This window comes from Tiliqua scincoides, chromosome 3 (genome assembly GCF_035046505.1).
Source record: "Tiliqua scincoides isolate rTilSci1 chromosome 3, rTilSci1.hap2, whole genome shotgun sequence".
Lineage (NCBI taxonomy): Eukaryota > Metazoa > Chordata > Lepidosauria > Squamata > Scincidae > Tiliqua > Tiliqua scincoides.
The window spans coordinates 22,106,066-22,129,513 of record NC_089823.1 but is presented as its reverse complement, the minus strand read 5'-3'; the positions used below and the strand labels follow the sequence as shown (position 1 = coordinate 22,129,513).

General features: G+C 46.9%; 1 protein-coding gene across 1 annotated transcript in view; it reads right to left on the bottom strand.

The window, feature by feature from the left end:
* Nucleotides 1-8,849: 8,849 nt before the first annotated feature.
* The window catches only part of PARP4 (poly(ADP-ribose) polymerase family member 4), a 72,795-nt gene continuing 58,196 nt past the window's right edge, over nucleotides 8,850-23,448 (bottom strand). Inside the window, exons 39-44 of the mRNA XM_066620892.1 lie at nucleotides 22,811-22,939; nucleotides 21,408-21,518; nucleotides 20,611-20,706; nucleotides 19,525-19,627; nucleotides 12,405-12,531; nucleotides 8,850-10,523 (exon numbers count right to left, since the gene is read on the bottom strand). Of these exons, the coding sequence (XP_066476989.1) occupies nucleotides 10,325-10,523; nucleotides 12,405-12,531; nucleotides 19,525-19,627; nucleotides 20,611-20,706; nucleotides 21,408-21,518; nucleotides 22,811-22,939 (765 nt within the window). The 3' untranslated portion in view covers nucleotides 8,850-10,324. The remainder of the gene's footprint in view (nucleotides 10,524-12,404; nucleotides 12,532-19,524; nucleotides 19,628-20,610; nucleotides 20,707-21,407; nucleotides 21,519-22,810; nucleotides 22,940-23,448) is intronic.

Here is a 23,448-nt window from a genome sequence, read left to right as displayed (position 1 = left end):
TGGCGGGGGGAGGGGAGCGGAGGTGGGGCGCCCGGAGGAGACGCCGGCCCGTCAGAACGCGTGTGCGACCGGCAGTGCTTGGCCGTGCGCCTGGACACACAGGGTGTTGGACACACACCTGGACACAATAAGTATGTTTGGATACACAATAAGTGTGTTGGACAAAATAAACCACAGGCACACATATTTTAGAATGGCCAATCTCAGGAAAGCTTGCGAGAACTGTTAGATCTAGTTGGGTGATTGATCAAGCAAAAGGCAAACAAGAGTCAGCCTAAGGAAGTGCAGAATTAACTTGCGTATCAAAAATATATGTTCATGTATACGTAAGAGGATCTAAATTGGCCATGACCATCCCCCAAAATTTTAGGGTCAAGTCAGTGCCATGGAGGGGAAAAAAGCAATCTTAGAAATAATTAGGGAAGAGACTGAAAATAATACAGCAATACTAGACAACTGCAGTCTGATTTGGAATACTGTGGGTATGAGGAATTCCCAGGTCTTTCCATCCATTTTTCTTTATTTTTGATATTTCTAATCTCCCAGGACACGGATGGCAAACCTTTTGGGCTTAATGTATCAAAGATATGGAAAAAGCCTTACTTGACTCTGGTGCCATGTCCCACCTCCGAACAAAAAATAATCAGTTCTTTACAAGTTCACTTATTTAAAAAAAAGCACACAATACAATCATGTGTGGTGGTGTTATTTAAAGAAATGTCAGATAACTACAAAAAATGAAATACAAGTAAAACAAACTCAGTTGTCAGGTGTTGGTGAATGCTGGCGTGTCACCCAAAGCATTGTGGTGTGCTGCCTTTTACACACGTCATAGGTTTGCCCTAGGAGCTTCTGTGTTGGTTCAGCAGCCTACAAGTTACTGGGACATTCTCCCTGCAGTAACCTTTGTCCTTTGAAAATGCCATTTCCAGACAGTCATGTGTTGGATGTGGATTTGGTCCTTCTTTTTGTCTGGACTAGCCAAGTCTTACATTGCAAATGGCAGTACCTACTACCAGGACCTCAAAGGTAGCGTTCTCTGAAGTGCTACCTGTTCCATGCGCAGGACCAGTGAGGCAGGCGGAGATCAGCGGTCTCAATGTGTGGATGAGACGGTGGTGTAGGGAGGAGGGATTTAGATTCGTTAGGCACTGGGGAACATTTTGGGACAAGCGCGGCCTGTACAAAAAGGTGGCAGAGCAGCTTTTAAACTGATCCCTGGGGGAAAGCCAACAGAAGCCGAGGGGCATCCAGTTTGAGACTCCTCATCCCTATGGGACGAGTATGGGGAGGTTAGAGAACAATGAGGTAAAGGCAGAGTAGGAGAAGAAATTGGGAATGGTAGCGTGATGGGATGTGATAGGCACAATGAGAGGATTCAGGGATAAAGGAGCTAATAAGCAGCCCATTCTGGGGCATTCCATGTACAAATGCTTTTATGCAAATGAAAAGTCTCTGAGCAAAGATGGGAGAACTAGAATGTCTGGTGACAAGGGAAAACATTGACATAGTGGGCATAACGGAAACCTGGTGGAATGCGGAGAATCAGTGGGATACCGCAATCCCAGGCTATAAACTCTACAGGAGGGACGGGGGGGGGGGCGGGTTGGAGGTAGGGTGGCTATTTATGTTAAGGAAGGGATAGAATCCAGCAAAGTAGAAATTGAAGGTGGGTCCAACTTCATAGAATCTCTATGGGTTAAATTACCAGGCCTGGGGAGTGATGTAATACTAGGGGCGTACTATCGTCCTCCAGACCAGAAACCATAAGAACATAAGAACATAAGAACAGCCCCACTGGATCAGGCCATAGGCCCATCTAGTCCAGCTTCCCGTATCTCACAGCGGCCCACCAAATGCCCCAGGGAGCACACCAGATAACAAGAGACCTCATCCTGGTGCTCTCCCCTACATCTGGCATTCTGACTTAACCCATTCCTAAAATCAGGAGGTTGCGCATACACATCATGGCTTGTACCCCATAATGGATTTTTCCTCCAGAAACTCATCCAATCCCCTTTTAAAGGCGTCTAGGCTAGACGCCAGCACCACATCCTGTGGCAAGGAATTCCACAGACCGACCACGCGCTGAGTAAAGAAATATTTTCTTTTGTCTGTCCTAACCCGCCCAACACTCAATTTTAGTGGATGTCCCCTGGTTCTGGTATTATGTGAGAGTGTAAAGAGCATCTCCCTATCCACTCTGTCCATCCCCTGCATAATTTTGTATGTCTCAATCATGTCCCCCCTCAAGCGTCTCTTTTCTAGGCTGAAGAGGTCCAAACGCCGTAGCCTTTCCTCATAAGGAAGGTGCCCCAGCCCCGTAATCATCTTAGTCGCTCTCTTTTGCACCTTTTCCATTTCCACTATGTCTTTTTTGAGATGCGGCGACCAGAACTGGACACAATACTCCAGGTGTGGCCTTACCATCGATTTGTACAACGGCATTATAATACTAACCGTTTTGTTCTCAATACCCTTCCTAATGATCCCAAGCATAGAATTGGCCTTCTTCACTGCCGCCGCACATTGGGTCGACACTTTCATCGACCTGTCCACCACCACCCCAAGATCTCTCTCCTGATCTGTCACAGACAGCTCAGAACCCATCAGCCTATATCTAAAGTTTTGATTTTTTGCCCCAATGTGCATGACTTTACACTTACTGACATTGAAGCGCATCTGCCATTTTGCTGCCCATTCTGCCAGTCTGGAGAGATCCTTCTGGAGCTCCTCACAATCACTTCTGGTCTTTACCACTCGGAAAAGTTTGGTGTCGTCTGCAAACTTAGCCACTTCACTGCTCAACCCTGTCTCCAGGTCATTTATGAAGAGGTTGAAAAGCACCGGTCCCAGGACAGATCCTTGGGGCACACCGCTTTTCACCTCTCTCCATTGTGAAAATTGCCCATTGACACCCACTCTCTGCTTCCTGGCCTCCAACCAGTTCTCAATCCACGAGAGGACCTGTCCTCTAATTCCCTGACTGTGGAGTTTTTTCAGTAGCCTTTGGTGAGGGACCGTGTCAAACGCCTTCTGAAAGTCCAGATATATAATGTCCACGGGTTCTCCCGCATCCACATGCCTGTTGACCTTTTCAAAGAATTCTATAAGGTTGGTGAGGCAAGACTTACCCTTACAGAAGCCATGCTGACTCTCCCTCAGCAAGGCCTGTTCATCTATGTGTTTTGAGATCCTATCTTTGATGAGGCATTCCACCATCTTACCCGGTATAGATGTTAGGCTGACCGGCCTATAGTTTCCCGGGTCCCCCCTCTTTCCCTTTTTAAAAATAGGCGTGACATTTGCTATCCTCCAATCTTCTGGCACCGTGGCCGTTTTGAGGGACAAGTTGCATACCTTAGTCAAGAGATCTGCAACTTCATTCTTCAATTCCTTAATAACCCTTGGGTGTATGCCATCAGGGCCCGGTGACTTATTGATCTTTAATTTATCAATGAGGTCTGAAACATCTTCTCTTTTAACCTCTATCTGACTTAACTCCTCGGTCAGGAGGGGCCGTTCGGGCAGCGGTATCTGCCCGAGGTCTTCTGCCGTGAAGACAGATGCAAAGAACTCATTTAATTTCTCTGCCATCTCTAAGTCTCCTTTTATCTCCCCTTTCCCTCCCTCACCATCCAGAGGGCCAACCGCTTCTCTGGCGGGTTTCCTGCTTCTAACATATTTGAAGAAGCTTTTATTATTCCCCTTAATGTTGCTGGCCATGCGTTCCTCATAGTCTCGCTTGGCCTCCCCTATCACCTTCTTACATTTCTTTTGCCACAGTTTATGTTCCTTTTTATTCTCTTCATTAGGGCAAGACTTCCATTTACGGAAGGAAGCTTCCTTGCCCTTCACAGCCTCTCTAACTTGGCTGGTTAGCCATGCGGGCACCCTCCTGGATTTAGTAGAACCCTTCTTTCTTTGCGGTATACACCTCTGCTGGGCCTCTATTACTGTTGTTTTAAGCAGCCTCCATGCACTCTGGAGAGACTGGACTCTTTTTACCCTCTCTTTCAACCTCCTTCTAACCAGCCTCCTCATTTGAGGGAAGTCCGCCCGTCGGAAGTCAAGGGTTTTTGTTAGAGATTTGCCTGGTATTCTTCCCCCAACGTGCACATCAAAACGGATCGCAGCATGATCACTGTTCCCCAATGGCTCAGTAACATTTACATCTCTAACCAGGTCCTGCGTACCGCACAAAATTAAATCCAGAGTCACCTGTCCTCTAGTGGGCTCCGTGACTAGCTGATCTAAGCCACAGTCATTTAGCACGTCAAGAAATCCGGTTTCCTTATCGTGACCAGAACACAAATTGACCCAGTCAATATGAGGATAATTGAAGTCCCCCATGATTACAACCCTGTCCTTCCTTGTCACCTCCCTGATCTGTTTCCTCATTTCAAGGTCCCCATCAGATTTCTGGTCTGGAGGACGATAGCACACCCCCAGTATTACATCGCTGCACAAGCCTGGTAATTTAACCCACAGAGATTCTACGGTGGAGTCGGACCCACCTTCAATCTCTACTTTGCTGGATTCTATCCCTTCCTTAACATAAAGGGCCACCCCACCTCCAACACGCCCCTGCCTGTCCCTCCTGTAGAGTTTATAGCCCGGGATTGCGGTATCCCACTGATTCTCCGCATTCCACCAGGTTTCCGTTATGCCCACTATGTCAATATTTTCCCTTGTCACCAGACATTCCAGTTCTCCCACCTTTGCTCGTAGACTTCGGGCATTCGCATAAAAGCATTTATACACGGAATGCCCCAGGATGGGCTGCTTATTCGCTCCTTTGTCCCCGCATCCTCTCATTGTGCCAAACCGTCTATCACATCCCATCTCCCTACCTTTCCCAATTTCTTCTCCTACCCTGCCTTTGTCTTGTTGTTCTCTAACCTCCCCATCCTCATCCCATAGGGATGAGGAGTCCCGAACCGGATGCCCCTCGGCTCCTGTCGGCCTTCCCCCAGGGATCAGTTTAAAAGCTGCTCTGCCACCTTTTTAATGTTATGCGCCAGCAGTCTGGTTCCATTCTGGTTCAAATGGAGCCCGTCCCTCTTGTACAGGCCCCGCTTGTCCCAAAACGTTCCCCAGTGCCTAACAAATCTAAACCCCTCCTCCCTACACCACCGTCTCATCCACGCATTGAGACCCCTGATCTCCGCCTGCCTAGCTGGCCCTGCGCGTGGAACAGGTAGCACTTCAGAGAACGCTACCTTTGAGGTCCTGGCTTTCAGCTTCCTGCCTAAAAGCCTAAATTTGGCCTCCAGGACCTCCCAGCTACACTTGCCCACATCGTTGGTGCCGACATGCACCACAGCCGCTACCTCTCCCCCAGCACTGTCTACTAGCCTGTCTAGACGAGAAGTGATGTCCGCAACCTTCGCACCAGGCAGGCAAGTCACCATGCGGTCCTCACATCCGTCGCAAACCCCCCTCTCTATGTTTCTAATAATCGAATCCCCCACTACAAGAAGCCCCCGACCCCCCTCCCGCCGAGGAGTATCCCGAGTGCGCTCGGATACGGGCCCATCCCCTGGAGAAGGGATCCCCCCTAGGGGATTGTTTCCCTCCTCTCCAGGATGACGTCATCCAGTCCCGAGACTTCCCACCCGGGCAGCCGAGGAGCTGCACGCCTGATGTTGGGACGAAGAAGAGGACCTTGAAATGAGGAAACAGATCAGGGAGGTGACAAGGAGGGACAGGGTTGGAATCATGGGGGACTTCAATTATCCTCATATTGATTGGGTCAATTTGTGTTCTGGTCATGAAAAGGAGACCGGATTCCTTGACGTGCTAGATGACTGTGCCTTAGAGCAGCTAGTCATGGAGCCCACCAGAGGACAGGTGACTCTGGATTTAATATTGTGTGGTGCTCAGGACCTGGTTAGAGATGTCAATGTTACTGAGCCATTGGGGAACAGTGATCATGCTGTGATCCGTTTCGACATGCACGTTGGGGGAAGAATACCAGGCAAATCTCTCACAAAAACCCTCAATTTCCAATGAGCGAACTTCCCTCATATGAGGAGGCTGGTTAGAAGGAGGTAAAACGAGTCCAGTCTCTACAGAGAGCATGGAGGTTGCTCAAATCAACAGTAATAGAGGCCCAGCGGAAGTGTATACCGCAAAGAAAGAAGGTTCCACTAAATCCAGGAGGGTGCCCTCATGGCTAACCAGCCAAGTTAGAGAGGCCGTAAAGGGCAAGGAAGCTTCCTTCTGTAAATGGAAGTCTTGCCCTAATGAGAATAAAAAGGAACATAAACTGTGGCAAAAGAAATGTAAGAAGGTGATACTGGAGGCCAAGAGAGACGATGAGGAACACATGGCCAGCAGCATTAAGGGGAATAATAAAAGCTTCTTCAAATATGTTAGAAGCAGGAAACCCACCAGAGAAGCGGTTGGCCCTCTGGATGGTGAGGGAGGGAAAAGGGAGATAAAAGGAGACTTAGAATGGCAGAGAAATTGAATGAGTTCTTTGCATCTGTCTTCACGGCAGAAAACCTTGGGCAGATATTGCTGCCCGAACGGCCCCTCCTGACCAAGGAATTAAGTCAGATAGAAGTTAAAAGAGATGTTTCAGACCTCATTGATAAATTAAAGATCAATAAGTCACTGGGCCCTGATGGCATCCACCCAAGGGTTATTAAGGAATTGAAGAATGAAGTTGCTGATCTCTTGACTAAAATATGCAACTTGTCCCTCAAAACGGCCACAGTGCCAGAGGATTGGAGGATAGTAAATGTCACACCTATCTTTAAAAAGGGAAAGAGGGGGGACCCAGGAAACTATAGGCCGGCCAGCCTAACATTTACACCGGGTAAGATGGTGGAATGCCTCATCAAAGATAGAATCTCAAAACACATAGATGAACAGGCCTTGCTGAGGGAGAATCAGCATGGCTTCTGTAAGGGTAAGTCTTGCCTCACAAACCTTTTAGAATTCTTTGAAAAGGTCAACAGGCAGGTGGATGCGGGAGAACCCGTGGACATTATATATCTGGACTTTCAGAAGGCGTTTGACACGGACCCTCACCAAAGGCTACTGAAAAAACTCCACAGTCAGGGAATTAGAGGGCAGGTCCTCTCATGGATTGAGACCTGGTTGAAGACCAGAAAACAGAGAGTGGGTGTCAATGGGCAATTCTCACAATGGAGGTGAAAAGCGGTGTGCCCCAAGGATCTGTCCTGGGACCGGTGCTCTTCAACCTCTTCATAAATGACCTGGAGACAGGGTTGAGCAGTGAGGTGGCTAAGTTTGCAGACGACACCAAACCTTTCTGAGTTTTGAAGACCAGAAGCGATTGTGAGGAGCTCCAGAAGAATCTCTGCAAACTGGCAGAATGGGCAGGAAAATGGCAGATGTGTTTCAATGTCAGTAAGTGTAAAGTCATGTACATTGGGGCAAAAAATCAAAACTTCACATATAGGCTAATGGGTTCTGAGCTGTCTGTGACAGATCAGGAGAGAGATCTTGGGGTGGTGGTGGACAGGTCGATGAAAGTGTCGACCTAATGTGCGGAGGCAGTAAAGAAGGCCAATTCTATGCTTGGGATCATTAGAAAAGGTATTGAGAACAAAACAGCTAATATTATAATGCCGTTGTACAAATCGATGGTAAGGCCACACCTGGAGTATTATGTCCAGTTCTGCTCGCCGCATCTCAAAAAGGATATAGTGAAAATGGAAAAGGTGCAAAAGAGGGCAACTAAGATGATTGCTGGGCTGGGGCATCTTCCTTATGAGGAAAGGCTACGGTGTTTGGGCCTCTTCAGCCTAGAAGAGACACCTTTGGGGGTACATGACTGTGTACATACAATCAAAATTACATACAAAATTATGCATGGGAAGGATAAAGTGGATAGAGATTTTAAATTAGAACCCCTGGGCTTCTGTGTTTACGACTGGTCTTAGGAGCCCAATGCAAAACATTTTTGCAGGGCCCCTGCCCCCGGCCACCGCCCTACCCATGGGGATGAGCAGCACTGATGAGGCTGGGGTTGATGGCACCCTGTGCGAAGCACGATACTCAGAAGAAGGTGGCAGTAACATGAAGCACGGCCAACTGCTGGAGGGGTTTGGGTCAGTTGGTCCAAGGAACAGGCAGAAGGGCCATCCAGCAGCAACACTCTACTCACCACACTCTCCTTGTGACAACTCAGCATGGAAGATTCCATGCTGGAGTGTCAACTACAGAGAGGGGTGGCAGCTGTGGCTGCAGGCACTCTGCTCAGCATGGGGCCCTCAGTTGCAAGGCCCAATCTGCCAAATTTCCCTAAGGTGGCCCTGTCTGTTATTCTGGGAGGGACGGTTTCTCCCAGATGGCTTTCTTCTGCTGTGTCTTCTTATTTTGGAATAGTGGCAGAAGATACAGCTACCAGTTTGCCCATCCTCTTCAGCTGCTGACCCAGTAAAAAGGGAAAGCAGAGGGCAGAAAGGGATGTGTGAATTCTAATCATTAGTTGTTACTCCCCTTGGTCAGCCTGCACCTTCAGTTTCTTTCCCTGACAGTAAAGTATTGGCTGCCCCACCTGCTGTTTAGAAACAGCTGTGTATCTCCAATTAGCATATGTGGTAGGCTATCACTACCACTGCCCTGCTTGTGAGCTTCTCAAGGACACCTGACTGGCCCTATTTGAAATGCTGGGTTAGACAGGCCTCTGTCATAATTCAACAAGGAAATTCTTGTGATGTTATGTTGAAAACTCTACTGCTGTTGTAAGGAAGTATACCAATTACAGTCATGTTTCGTTATACCTGGGATAACATTATACCTGGGATCTATCAAAGTTATTTCATGGAAAATAATCCATATTGGTCTAAGACTACATCAACCCATGGAGCAAATAAGACAAGCAATATCTTTTATTGAACCAATGAATGTTTCAAATGTTAAAAGCAAGCTTTTGAGTCAGACAGATTTCTCCTCCAAAAATACACGATCAAAGCAAAAAGTTACACACCAAGCTTATGATAATCTGATGAAACTGAATTCTCTTTTAGGCCAAAAAGTAGTAAGATCTTAAACAGAAACTCTGATGGCCAGATTACATACAAACAGGACTTTAGGACATACCCAATTCCATAACCCCCCAATTCAAGGCTGTTCTCATACAATGTGAAGAAGCTGTAGAAGAGTATTTTAAGAAAGTAGCTTTTTGGAGGTTAAAAATGATTTTGGGCTATTTGTTTAATTGTTTTTCAGATGTTAATGTACAGTAAACAACAGCTAAGTAAATGGATGAAATGCACATGAAATGAAATGCACATCCATCAAAGGAACGGTGGGTCAGGCTGCACCACATCTGCCCAGTTACACTATGGAAGGGTTATGACCTAGCTGTATTAGGGACAATACATTTGACTTAAGCAGTGGTATGCAGATGGATGAAATCAGTGTTTAAAAAAATGTTGCCTAATCTGCTGTCTCTGCAAGACAATATTGATTCGCCACATTCCTCCACACCCAAAAAAGGCCTCCACCTTGTGGAATGATTCCACCTCATGGACAACTATGAGGTAACCGTTTTGAGTTAGAACTAAAAAGATAAGAGAGGACTAACTGCCCCATTCTTACTAAAGTTCTGCACTGCAATCCTGTGGGGCCAGTGCAGCCTCTGTTGCCTCCGGCATGCGACTAGAGGCTACTGGAGGTCTCCCTCAGGGTAAGGGGACATTCATTCCGAGGTAAAGCCCCAGCAGCCGCTATGGGGCCACTTGGATCTATGCCAGCGATATTGCTAGAGCAAATCTGAGCTGCACCATGGCAGGAGAAAAGGAGGGGGAATAGGATAAAGTGGAGGTCTTCCCTGACATTTCTGCCCTGCCTTCCCCCTCCCCTGCTCTGTAGCATCTCCACCACTTTGCTGGCCAGCAGGGCACCTACCTGCTCAGATTGGTGCTGGCCTCTGACTAGTGTCGGCAGACTGCCACAGGCCTTTCCACCAACGCCAGGGTCCAGTGCACTGCCACAACATGCCATACGGCATATTTATGACAGTGTGTGCACCCATCCTGCTGGCAGAGGCCAGCACAGAACTGGACCATAAGTTGTGTTTTTCTTTATTAATTCTTTAAGTTTAACGGAATGAGGTTAAAATAGATTATGTTGGCAAAGGGTAAGGAGTTGTTACAGAAGAAAAAAACAAGATCCTGTTATTTAAACTATTTTTAGGTTATATTGATTACATATTTCTGTACTTAGTTAAAATTTGGAATATTAAAGCTACATGATTAATTTACACATATCAAACAAAATTTTCACCAGTTAAAACAAGCAAATGATTATAAAGAAATAGATGGTGCTATTGTCTTCCTCATCAATACCTGTTGTGTTTAATACTAAGAAGATGTGAAGGAGTAGGTGGAGGAGGAAAATCTTCAGTGGTCTCAATACACAACAGTTTCTTAGTAGCAGAGTCCCAATCTTTCCCAAGCTCAAGACGCTGGCAAATACCTGGAAACTGTCGGTCGATTTTTCTTGCACATTCAACTGCCTTCTTTATGGACTCATATGACCTGGGTGGTATGAACCGTAAGAAAGTATAAGAATGAGGGAAGGATGACCACACACATCTGAGAAGAGCAAAATGATCAAAGAGTTACCGAGCACTTCCCTTGCATAAAACCTCATTAAAATGAATGGGGCACCTAAGTAGAACATTACAAGCCTCCCCCGATGTTTCAATAGAACTTGTGCAATACTTCCTAGTAGATTGTGGATACCATTAAATATCTATGGGCTAAATATAACAAACTGATGTGAACTCTATGTTAATTTATGTATTTTACTTTTGCACATTGTTGAAAATGTCAAATAAAAAAAACTCATAGTACCACAAGACAAGGTTAGGAAAAAGGAATATTATTGTCAACAATATTGGAACCCAAATAGTAGATCTCCCTATAAATGTATTATATGCAACAGGGATATAAAAGAAAACGAAATGGCTTTTGAAGGACCCACAGTCTCTCCAATGGAGTGATGTGTCTGCTCAGAACTGAGGCCATCATTCTCTGGGTGTTTGTCACCCGGGCCCAGCCTGGGCACCATGGGTCTCCTCAGGAGCAGGGGAGCTGAGTGAATACAGCCTGGATCCAGCCCCCATGCAAGGAGCATCCCTTGATCTCATGCCAATCACATGGTCGGAAGGGGTGGGGCCAGCTGGGCCAGCTGCTAGGCTCCTAAGGAGTCCAGCAGGCATAGGAAGAGGTGGCTCCAGCTTTGGGAGGGCAGCAAGGGGAAGCATAAGCAACCCTGGTCCTAAACGTTTACCTGGCCTGGAGGGGGTTGTAAAGGCCCCTAGTTGGGGCAACCAGCCCCTAGACTCCAGCGGGTGAGCCCCCTGGGGGATAGCTGGCCCCAGGGAAGAGGGGAGACTCCCAGAGCCGGGCTTACAAAGGGCACCTTTGGGAGTCCCCTGCCAGACCTCTGACAATCCAAGGGAACCTGAGGAACTCACGACCAATGGACACCCTGGTCGCCAACAACTGATGCCCCATCCCAAGGGAAATCACAACCACCCCAGTAAGATTTGCCACTAGCAGCCACATCTCCATACAAGGCAACAGCCCAGCCCAGAGGTTCAGAGACCCTCTACTCCGCCACTCTGCCAGATGCACTTGCCCAACAACAGTTCTCAAGGGGCAGTGGACTCTGCAATGTCTTCACTTGAGATCAGGCAGGTGGCAACTGGTGAGTCCCAGCCCGACTAGGGGCCACCAGAAGGAGTCATCCTTCTATAACTGTGTGCTATGGAAATTTCCTCCCCTTTTAATTCACCCCATGTCTTCCTGTTATCTTTTTAGGCACCCAGCAAAGACTGTCCTCTTTACTCAGAGGACAAATAAATCCTCTATGTTGGGCAAATAAAATTGTTTCAATTTTTCAAAAGGCAGAGATGATGGGAAGAGGAAGGGGCAGGAGCCAAGGCTGAACTCTTTCAGGATGCACCACCCAAAGTTGCTTTTCATTATGACAGACAGGCCAACCTTATGGTTTTGTTGTACACAGCTGCATGTAATATGTACTCAGGCCTTCAGACCCTCTCAAAACCTCAGCTCCAAGTTGAACTTGGTCAGCTCCCATACCTAAAGCATCAGTCCAACTCTAAACCTACAAATCAGTTTGCATTTTTTTTGTTCAGCTTAAAAAGCCCCCATACCCTCCAACTACTTCCTGTTTTGCTTGAATTCACCCATCAACACTGAAAGTAGATGTTCTCTTTAATATGCAAACATTTGGGAGTGCATGGTAGTTACTGTCCACATTTATCTCTACAACTGTCACCTTTTTCAAGCATATGAAGTGGTAGGACTACGGATCCTTATGAGTAACTGATTAAATGTTATGCTTTTAGAGAAAACATTTGAAATTTTAATTCTAATTCCATAACATACCATGTTCGGAAAGAATCATTCAGTTTCACTAGAGACTTAAAGGCAAGCCCTCCCAGTCTGAAACGTATAACTTGCAGCACCAGAAGCGTAGCTATCAGTTGCAATAGCTGCTCTTTTCCCTTGGGACCTAAAGAGAAACACATATTTAAAAGCTACTGAAACCATCATGTTTACATGTTATAGAGTTCACCCTGCTTCTTCTTAAAGTGAACAAACATTTTAAGCACTGTACAGAAGTATAAAAAACAACACAGATGCTGCCTGCAGACTTTCCTTAAGATGTTGAGGCACGTTAGGAGGCAAGGGAAAGAGGCAGAGGGCTGGTTGGGATAAGCCAGGGGAAGCAAATACGTTTCAAGGAGATGCCAGAATGTAAAAGAAGAAGAGGAGACTTTCTGGTCAGGTGGAAATACATTCTAGTGAAAGGAAGCTGCACAGAAAAAAGGATGCAGAACAGAAACAGAGGAGACAGAAGAATCCATTTTAAATGACTGTCCATTCTGAATCTTCATTTTTGGACTTTATAATTGACTTTTGTACGCTTCTGTGCTTTGCCTTGCTTTGCATGTACACTGCTGAGTCAGAAAACAGACTGTAACTACTCATTTGAAAAGTGGCATATAAGTATTATTATATGCCCCCCGCTGCTACTGCTGCGCCACCAGAGCGTGCACTGCATCCTCAGGGGGCAGTCTAATAGGTTTCCTCTTAAGAAAATAAAGGAAGATTTGCTCCCTTGCCTGGAGGTAAGCCCTTGCTGCTCCACTGGGTCTACTCAGACCTGCACCAGGGATTTAGCCCGTGCAAGTTTGAGGGGAGTCAGAAAGGTAGATCAAGGCTGGGAAGGGAAATAGGATATCAGAGGTGCTGCTGTCATCGTCGCTTCCTTCCCAGCCTTGGTCCACCTCCCTCTCTGCCCCACACTCTGCCCTGTTTGTTGCCCTCCCTGCCCACCCCCTGCCTGCCTCCCACCCAACCCTCGCTCTGACATGCCAGCATCAAGGTTTGATGGTGGGTTGCTGGCAGGCAGCTGTGGCTGCTTGCTACAGCAGCCCAGCTATGCAAGACGGCATAGTATATAATAGTATCACATTTAGTGACAGCCATAAAGGATCATGCACTGCCGGAACACTAGTTCTGACATTGCATGGCCCCCATAGGATTGAGTTGTTAGTGCATGAATGTATTATTTGTATTGGCAACCTTCAGTCTCGAAAGACTATGGTATCGCACTCTGAAAGGTGGTTCTGGCACAGCGTCTAGTGTGGCTGAAAAGGCCAATCCGGGAGTGACAATCCCTTTCACACCGGGAGCAAGTGCAGTCTGTCCCTGGTCTGTCTCCCTGGCTATGGGCCTTCCTTCTTTGCCTCTTTGCCTCAGACTGTTGGCAAAGTGTCTCTTCAAACTGGGAAAGGCCATGCTGCACAGCCTGCCTCCAAGCGGGCCGCTCAGAGGCCAGGGTTTCCCACTTGTTGAGGTCCATCCCTAAGGCCTTCAGATCCCTCTTGCAGATGTCCTTGTATCGCAGCTGTGGTCTACCTGTAGGGCACTTTCCTTGCACGAGTTCACCATAGAGGAGATCCTTTGGGATCCGGCTATCATCCATTCTCATGACATGACCAAGCCAACGCAGGCGTCTCTGTTTCAGCAGTGAATACATGCTAGGGATTCCAGCACGTTCCAGGACTGTGTTGTTTGGAACTTTGTCCTGCCAGGTGATGCCGAGGATGCGTCGGAGGCAGCGCATGTGGAAAGCGCTCAGTTTCCTCTCCTGTTGTGAGCGAAGAGTCCATGACTCGCTGCAGTACAGAAGTGTACTCAGGACGCAAGCTCTGTAGACCTGGATCTTGGTATGTTCCGTCAGCTTCTTGTTGGACCAGACTCTCTTTGTGAGTCTGGAAAACGTGGTAGCTGCTTTACCGATGCGCTTGTTTAGCTCGGTATCGAGAGAAAGAGTGTCGGAGATCGTTGAGCCAAGGTACACAAAGTCATGGACAACCTCCAGTTCATGCTCAGAGATTGTAATGCAGGGAGGTGAGTCCACATCCTGAACCATGACCTGTGTTTTCTTCAGGCTGATTGTCAGTCCAAAATCTTGGCAGGCTTTGCTAAAACGATCCATGAGCTGCTGGAGATCTTTGGCAGAGTGGGTAGTGACAGCTGCATCGTCGGCAAAGAGGAAGTCACGCAGACATTTCAGCTGGACTTTGGATTTTGCTCTCAGTCTGGAGAGGTTGAAGAGCTTTCCGTCTGATCTGGTCCGGAGACAGATGCCTTCTGTTGCAGTTCCAAAGGCCTGCTTCAGCAGGACAGTGAAGAAAATCCCAAACAAGGTTGGTGCAAGAACACAGCCCTGCTTCACTCCGCTTCGGATGTCAAAAGGGTCTGATGTGGAGCCATCGAAGACAACAGTGCCCTTCATGTCCTTGTGGAAAGATCTGATGATGCTGAGGAGCCTGGGTGGACATCCAATCTTGGGGAGAATCTTGAAGAGGCCGTCTCTGCTGACCAGGTCGAAAGCCTTTGTGAGATCTATGAAGGCTATAAAGAGTGGCTCTGTCGTTGTTCCCTGCATTTCTCCTGCAGTTGTCTAAGGGAGAATATCATATCAGTGGTGGACCTGTTGGCTCGGAATCCACACTGCAATTCTGGATAGACACTCTCTGCAAGTACCTGGAGCCTCTTTAGTACAACTTGGGCAAACAGCTTTCCTACAACGCTAAGGAGAGAGATGCTGCGGTAGTTGTTGCAGTCACCCCTGTCACCTTTGTTCTTGCACAGCGTGATGATGTTTGCATCCCTCATGTCTTGAGGTACTCCACCTTCTCTCCAGCAGAGACAGAGGATTTCATGCAGCTCAGTGACGATGATCTCTTTGCAGCATTTTAGGACTTCAGCAGGGATGCTGTCTTTTCCAGGTGCCTTGCCAAAGGCAAGGGAGCCCAGGGCCACGTGAAGTTCTTCTAGGGTTGGTTCACTGTCAAGCTCTTCCAGCACAGGCAGGCACTCAATGTTGTTCAGTGCTTCTTTGGTGACTACATTTTCTCTGGAATATAGCTCAGAGTAGTGCTGCACCCAGCGTTCCATCTGCTGCGCCCGATCCTGGATGACCTCGCCTGTGGCAGACTTCAGAGGGGCAATTTTCCTCTGTGTTGGACCTAGGGCCTGCTTGATACCATCATACATCCCCTTGATGTTGCCCGTGTCAGCTGCTATCTGTATCTCGGAACAGAGCTGGAGCCAGTAGTCGTTAGCACATCTCCTGGCAGTCTGTTGGACTTTGCTGCAAGCAGTTCGGAGGACCTGCAGGTTGCGCTCACTGGGACAGGCCTTGTATGCTGCTTGAGCTCTCCTCTTTTCCTCAATGACTGGTGTCAACTCCTCAGAGTGGGCTTCAAACCAGTCTGCCGCCTTGTTGGTCTTCTTGCCGAATATGGACAAGGCGGTGTTGTAAACGGTATTCTTGAAATGTTCCCATCTGTTGGATGCGTTTGCGTCGGCCAGGCCTGGAAGAGATTCCTCAAGCGCTTGTGCAAATTCCTCCACTTTTCTCTGATCCCGGGTCTTGCTGGTATCAATGCGAGGTCTTCCTTCCTTTTTCGTGTGATACAGTCGCTTTGTTTGCAGTTTCACTCTGCTGCACACCAGGGAGTGGTCAGTGTCGCAGGCAGCACCATGATAACTGCGTGTGATCTTGATGCTGGGAAGGCTGGAGTGTCTGGTGAGGATCAGGTCGAGCTGGTGCCAGTGCTTTGATCTTGGATGTCTCCAAGAGACTCTATGTTGGGGCTTTGTGTTGAAGAACGTGTTGCTGACACAGAGACCGTGATGACAGCAAAACTCTAGCAGGCGTTGGCCATTTTCGTTCATCCTCCCAGTGCCAAACTGACCTAAGCAAGTGGGCCATGAACTGTTATCAGCACCAACTCTAGCATTGAAATCGCCGAGGATGAACAATGGCTCTTTTACAGGGATTTTCTTGACAGTGGTGGCCAGGTCATCATAGAATTTGTCTTTGGCTTCTGCTGGAGACGACAGAGTCGGTGCATAAGCACTGATGAGAGTGACAGGTCCTGCTGATGACTGGAGCTGCAGGGACAAAATTCTTTCACTTCCCACAGTAGGTGGGATGATGGATTTCAGCAGGGTATTTCTGACCGCAAAGCCAACGCCATGTTCCCTGGTTTCGTTTGGTGGTTTTCCCTGCCAGAAAAATGAGAAATTTCTCTCCTTGACAGATCCGGAATCTGGCAGCCTAGTCTCTTGAAGGGCGACGATGTCCATTTGCAGTCTGCTCAGCTCCATGTCGATGACAGCTGTTTTGCGTGCGTCGTCTATTTCTTGCAGGTCATCAGAGAAGCCAGGTGTCATTGTCCTAACGTTCCAGGTGCACAGCTTTAGGGCAGTAGTTTTCTGTTTTCTGTTGCATGGTGCAGAGTTGTCGATCCGCTTGTCGGTTTTCACCCTAAACCCCACGCACCCATGAGGTTAACGGACCGTGGCGAGGCAACACCTTACTGGCTGGGGACTGCCCAGCTTAAGGCGGGCAGTAGCTGCCCAATGAGATGCAATGATCTCTCCCACCGTCGGAAGCAGTCCCTGGCGTCATGCTCTACGCCAATTGAGCAAAGACTTATAACCGGTAAACTGCTGCTTCCCGTGTTGTGCTGACGCCGTATGGCGAAGTTGGAGTGTCCTCTCCAGTGCGCGAAGCCTGGGTAAAGAAGGTATGGAGGATAGGCTGTTACCCATGCAGCAAATCCCCCCTCTCCACGTCGCTGGAATGGTCCAATGGAAAGGCAGAAGCCAATACGGTTGGTTCCAGCGGCGTCGCAGGAGTTGCCAGAACGTGACTGTGTTCAGCCATGAACTGCCTAAGGGACTCCGGCTCCTGATTTTGCCTCGAGGTTGACTCCTGAAGCCTTTTCCACAACTGGATGTAGCCACAAGGCAGTGGAGGTTTGAGGTCAGAGTTTCCTTCTCTTAGATGAGCTGCCTTCCTAGGCTGACGAGTCCCATCTACCCGGTGGTCGAGTGTACCCTTGCCATAAAGCCATGTATTACCATTTGCCTAGCCATAGTGAACACAAGTATGAATGAATGTAGGCAACACATAACTGCCTGTTCTTCAGTCTCTGCCTCCAGCTCCACTGCAAGTTGGTTACCCAGCAGCGCATACTTGTTTGAATACAAATGTGGTATAGAGTGAACTTTGTGGGAAAACTGGAATTGAGGTTACATGCAAAGGGACATTAAATAAAATATTGGTATGCAGAGCCCTATTTTATCCCTTCTGAATCCTGCAGAACAGGCAGATCTGATAATTGATCTGTTGAGTGGAGGGCTGGGTGGGCATAGAACAAAAGGAGGATCAATACCCCAGAGACATATGCAAATAAGAACAGGAAGCTTAGAATGAAGAGAGAAAATGGGGGGAAGCCAGTGGAAAGAAGAAACAAAGAGGTATTGTCGAATTGATGAAATTCGAATTTCATGAATTCAACAGTCGAATTGATGAAAAGAGAATATCAAATTAGGAGCAGCCCTTACAAAAGAGTGTAGAGGCTTAAGAGCAGAAGCAGAAAGGCCAATTAGAATGTTACAATGTTCAATGCTGGAAATAAAAAGGTGATCTAAAATTTTGGTAGTGCCTGTCAAAGGGAAAGAACAAATTCCAGATAAATTAATAGAATGAAAACATCATGATTCAACTAGAGTGGAACTTGCCAGCTCCATCCACCCCTCCAGGATTGCCCCTACCAAGTCCAATCTTACCCATCCCCACCAAATGCCCTGAGATCTTGCTTATTCACTCCCAGATCTTTTCTGCTAGCCCCTGCTTCCTCACTACTCCCTTGGAGCTCTTCTCTGTTTATGTTTTCATCAGCATCACCATTGCTGCTATTCTTCTCATTTCCTGCCATTTCAAAAGGCAGAGATGATGGGAAAGAGGAAGGGTCAGAAGCCAAGGCTGAACTCTTTCAGGATGCCAACACTGTGACAAGTGGGCAGCCGACTACACCTCTTCGTCTAATGCAAGGGACTCCACACTTTGCCCCCAAAGTGCCGCATCAAATATCTGGCAGTGTTGAGGGCCAGAAATTTTTTTTTAAATTTAAAAATTTAAATGATTACATTAGAAATGGAACTCAGATTAATCAATAGGCTCAAATTTCCCCTGGGCCAGGGTTTGGAGACCCATGGTCTAATGTGCTGCCACAGACCTGTGAACTCACCAGGGCTCAATTAGAGGTCTGACCCTGTAAGGTAGCAGTCAGCACAGTAGTCTTGGAAGCTAAGCAGGGTCAGGCCTGGTTAGTACTTGGATGGGAGACCACCTAGGAATACCGGGTGCTGTAGGTTTATACAATAGTATTTCGAGACTGAAGGTTGCCAACCAGTAGTCTGGAATTTATTTGAATGTTGAATATCCACCATTTTTTGTTATCAGAGGGCGCTTGTGCCCCCCTTCCCATATAGATTTATGTCAAGTGTACCCTGTCAAAGGGTATGTCTGTACTTCTGAATACCCAGCTGCTTCTGATGTCTGTTTGAATCAATAATTAAAGTGGAAGTTAAATGCTTTGCATACAGAAGGTCCCAGGTTCAATCCCTGGGAGCATCTCCAGGTAGGGAAGAAAAAGACTCCTATTTGAAACCTTGAAGAGTTACTGCCAGTCTGTCTTAACCATAGTGAGCTAGACAGAATAATTTTCTTATTCAATATGAGGCAGTTTCATATACAGGCATCCACCACTGAACAACCTTCCTCTTAACAACGGACCACATATATGATGGTGGTCAAAGCACAACAAAGAGGCTCTTAATGAGGCAGTCAGGACTCCCATAGCCTGCAGCAGAGTGTCTGTTTCAACAACAAAGATGCCCTTAATGCAGAGAAGAGGCAATCTATCTCCAATAGCCTGTACAGCCAGCTAAGTTTCTGGCAAGGAATGTCTGTTTACACAATAAAGGCACTAGATTGGGCTGAATGTTCACTTAACAACCTAATCGCATAACAGGGATCGGAGAACATATCCTCATCTTTAAGTGGCGCATGCCTGTGTATGAAACACTATGTTCTAAAGTACGTTATGTAAATGAAGGGAAAAAAGATTACCAAGTGACCGAATTCCCTTTTTGGCAAGCGAAACATTAACCAAATGATCCACATCAAGTTCCAAAAGAGTCCCAAGTTCAGCGGTAAGCTGCCAAAAACCATCCTGTGAGACAAATACAATAAAATTAAAATAATTTCCTAAATCTAAACCAGGAAACATCAATGTCATGCAAGTGTTTAACTGGAAATTTCAAGATTCAGTTGGTTAAGTAATTTTGAAATATACATGACATTTAAAAATCTTTTTAAAAGGGAAACAAAACAAGTCTAGAATAACCCTAAACTATGCAGCAGGACAACTTCATCAACCAGGACGGGCTACAAACACACGAGAAAGGAATTTTCCCACTGAAAATTTTCAGATTTATTATATTTTTATCCTGCTGAGGAGTTTGGTGTGGTGCATATGGTCCCGCCGCCCCCATGTCATTCTCACAACAATCCTTTGAGGGAGGGAGAGGGAGAGAGCAAGAGAGGAAGAAACTGGCTCAAAGTTAGCCAGAAAGCAAAATTGCTAAGTGAGGATTTGAACCTTTCCTCAAACTGAAATTCAAACATATTAATTATTACCCAGTACAGTCTCTCATCTCATCCACCTGATTTTGTAAAGTTCTTTAGAAAAGCAGTTGACATTTTTTTTAATTGTTAGAAGCAAAATTTAAAGAGCAAACTTAAAGAACAATATTATAATAAAATACGCAAAATAATATAAGAACATATATTACTAGAAACAAAAATAAACTGGGAACCTTCAATCTAGTTCATGGTGAGCGTTGGATACATTCTTACATCTGAAACTTATGGAATTCTCAATAAGTTCAAAACGTATAATCAGGATTAGATCTGTCACATTTTGAAAGAGATTGTTTTATAATGCAATTATCTTTATCCCTCCGTAGTTCACTCATGAAAACCCATTGCTGGCACAAAGTTCACTGGGTACTTTTTTATAAAAAAAATAAAAAGTTAAATTTAAAAGAGGCAGTTTGCTCAAACATCTTTGCAGCACCAGAGGATTAGTCCTTCTGACAATGGTGCACCATCTTGGTTGTTTCTTATGATCTAGACAGAAACAAGACAGAATACCTGATGCTGGAGCTGGAAGAGTTGCGGCAAGGACACAGTGATTACTGGTTTTTGCTTCGTAATACTTTCATGCTTTTTCTTTTTCTTCAAAAAACGCTTTGCATATAGGGAGAGAAAAAATACACAAATATATACACAACAATTCCTTTGAGCTCATCCCCAAAGGATGTGAGCAGTGCACTTATAATTGGGCCCACATTGCTAAAAGCCCCACACCCAGCAGAAGTACAGGCATGTACCGCTCGCTTAACAACAGTCTGCATATATGACAGTGGTCAAAGCACAATAAAGAGGCTCTTAATGAGGCAGTCAGGTCTCCCATCGCCTGCTGCAGAGCATCTGTTTATATAACAAAGAGGATCTTAATGCAAAGAAGAGGCAATCATTCTCCAAGGGTCTGTGCAGTCAGTGACTGTCTGGCAGGGAGTGTTCGTTTACACAACAAAGGCACTAGATTGACCTGAATGTTAGCATAACAACCTAATTGCATAAGAGGGATGGAGAATGTATCCCTGTCATTAAGTGGTGCACACCTGTACTGTACATCTAAACATACACACACACTTGGGGAAAAGAGGTGAATGCTTTAAGTCAGGGAAGTCTTAGTTAGGCTCTGGCTTTACCTTATTTTGAACTTTGCCTGTTGATCTCAAGAACAGAATCTGAAACTCTGTTATTTCTTCCCTTGCTTCATTTTAAGCCCCACTAAATCTTTTTCTTTGATTCAATCACAACCAACCTGCCTAACTTCCTACCCAGGAAGACAAAGACATAGATGTTAGGATCAGAGCACTGACCGCTTTGAGCAAAGGAGCATAAGGAAGGCCAAAAGAGAAACCGGTTGCAGTTGTGGTGTCAATTCTTTTGGCTTCAGGATAATCTGCTTTAAGCTTGATGCTTTCAGATGTCTGTGGAATAAGAATTATTTGTTTAGATGCAGAATCGGATCATGCCTGCTGTTCCTTGATACACACAATTATGGAAAATCGGTTTGGAAATATCCTGCACAGAAATATCTGCGTTGTACTTTATTTTGAATTTTTGTGATCGCAAGTGTGATTGTATGGGGAAGTGTGGATGGCAGAGGGAAAAAAGAGAAGGAGGGTCAGTCAAGACACTCTCCATCCTTCAATCCCCTTGGGGAATTCAACAGCAGGGCTGTTGGTTGGCAGACAGTCTTCCAGCTGGGTGTAACAGTGGAAATGTAGCTCAGCGCCTGAGTTTCTGGTGGCCAATTGAATGTAGTCCACACATCTAACCAAGATATGCCTGTGTAGGTGGTTTCAGTGTGATCTTAGGGTGGGGAGAAGGACCAGATTTCCCAGACAGAAATAGGGTCCTTCTCAGGGTTACCCAGAAGATTGCATCACAACCCTTCAATGTAAATTTGATTATCCCCATACTGCAAATGGTGAGCTGAGATTGCCTGAAGGCCTCCTAATGAGAACCTATATTCTCATTAGGCAAAGAAGAGACCTGAAACTGGGAAGTCCAGGTTTATAGCTCTAGCAAATGTCTTCCAAAATATCTGTCTTCTGACCCCAAGGGATGCTGCAGACCAAAGATTGCAAGAAATATTAGAAACGTAGTTTCTGTGGCTGTGTCACTGGGATGGGTGGCCCTGTGCGGCAACATGACTGCAGCCACCGTGACGCACCACTGAAGGACCACCCACAGGACAGTGCAATGCAGGAGGGCAAAGCGGCCAGCTTGCACAGGTGGCCACTTGTTGCAGCACCCGCCCTGTTCATTTGCTCACCCAAGGACTCACGAGACATCATGCAGGCAACATGACTGGAAGGGGCAAGGCTGCTTACCCCGGCAGCTGGGTTTAAATGAAGTTGAGCTGCTGAGGCAAGTGGTCACACCCTGGACAGCGGCTGCAGCCCGTCTGGGTGGACTATTAGAGGCAATCACCTGACCTTCCTCTGCCCTTAACTGGCCCCAAAGGGTCCGGAACAAGCTCCCAAACCAGGTGACTGGACCTGGACCCAGGGGCACCAGGGATCCAGGCAGTGACCAGGGAGGACTAACCCTTGGTCCTGCTGAGGGTGGCCTGGAGGAAGATGGATCCTGGGTGGCACAGCCACTCCTGGGGCAGCCCGAGTGGTCCCTGGGCTCAGTAGTCATCTACTGCAATGGGAAGGCAGACCTATCAAAGCTAGCCCTCTCCTGGGGATCTGTGACGCCTGCCACCTACCTGCATCACCAGTGGGTGGCCACCAGAAGGAGCTCCTGGAACTCCAGCTGGAGGAGGCGGACGGGCAGGAGCTCCTAGACATTGAGATGGAGGCGGCAACATAGGGGAGCATAAAACAGGAAGCGGAACCTAGAAGGAAGAGTAGCAGAAAGTCGTGTTAGAGTCAGGATCAGGAACCTGTGATGTAACGAGGATCAGATGAATGTCAAAGCAAACACCCAATTAAACTGCATGTGTAATGCAGCTCACAGGACTCCATGTCTTCCTGTTCTGTTGCAATCGGGGTGACTTCAGTCACCCACCCCACCCGCCTACCGGGGGGGGGGGGGCGGGCACTGTGCCCAAGATGAAAACAGGGTGAAAGTGTGGTATTGTTTTTTTTTTTTAATTAAATAAATAAATAAAGCGCTCTTAGGGTGCCATGAAGGCTGAACCAGACGAAGCGCTACAGATCAAGCACTGGCTCCTACAGCCACCTGGGCTTCTGGCTGGAAGTGGAAATTGCAGGCAATCCACAGTACAGAAGCCTGGCCAGGAAAGCAATATGAAGGGCCCATCTGCTGCTACTGCCAAGTATAAAGATTATCACGCCCGATCACTTCCTTGGTCTCAGCAACTCATTGCTGGGGATTCCACCT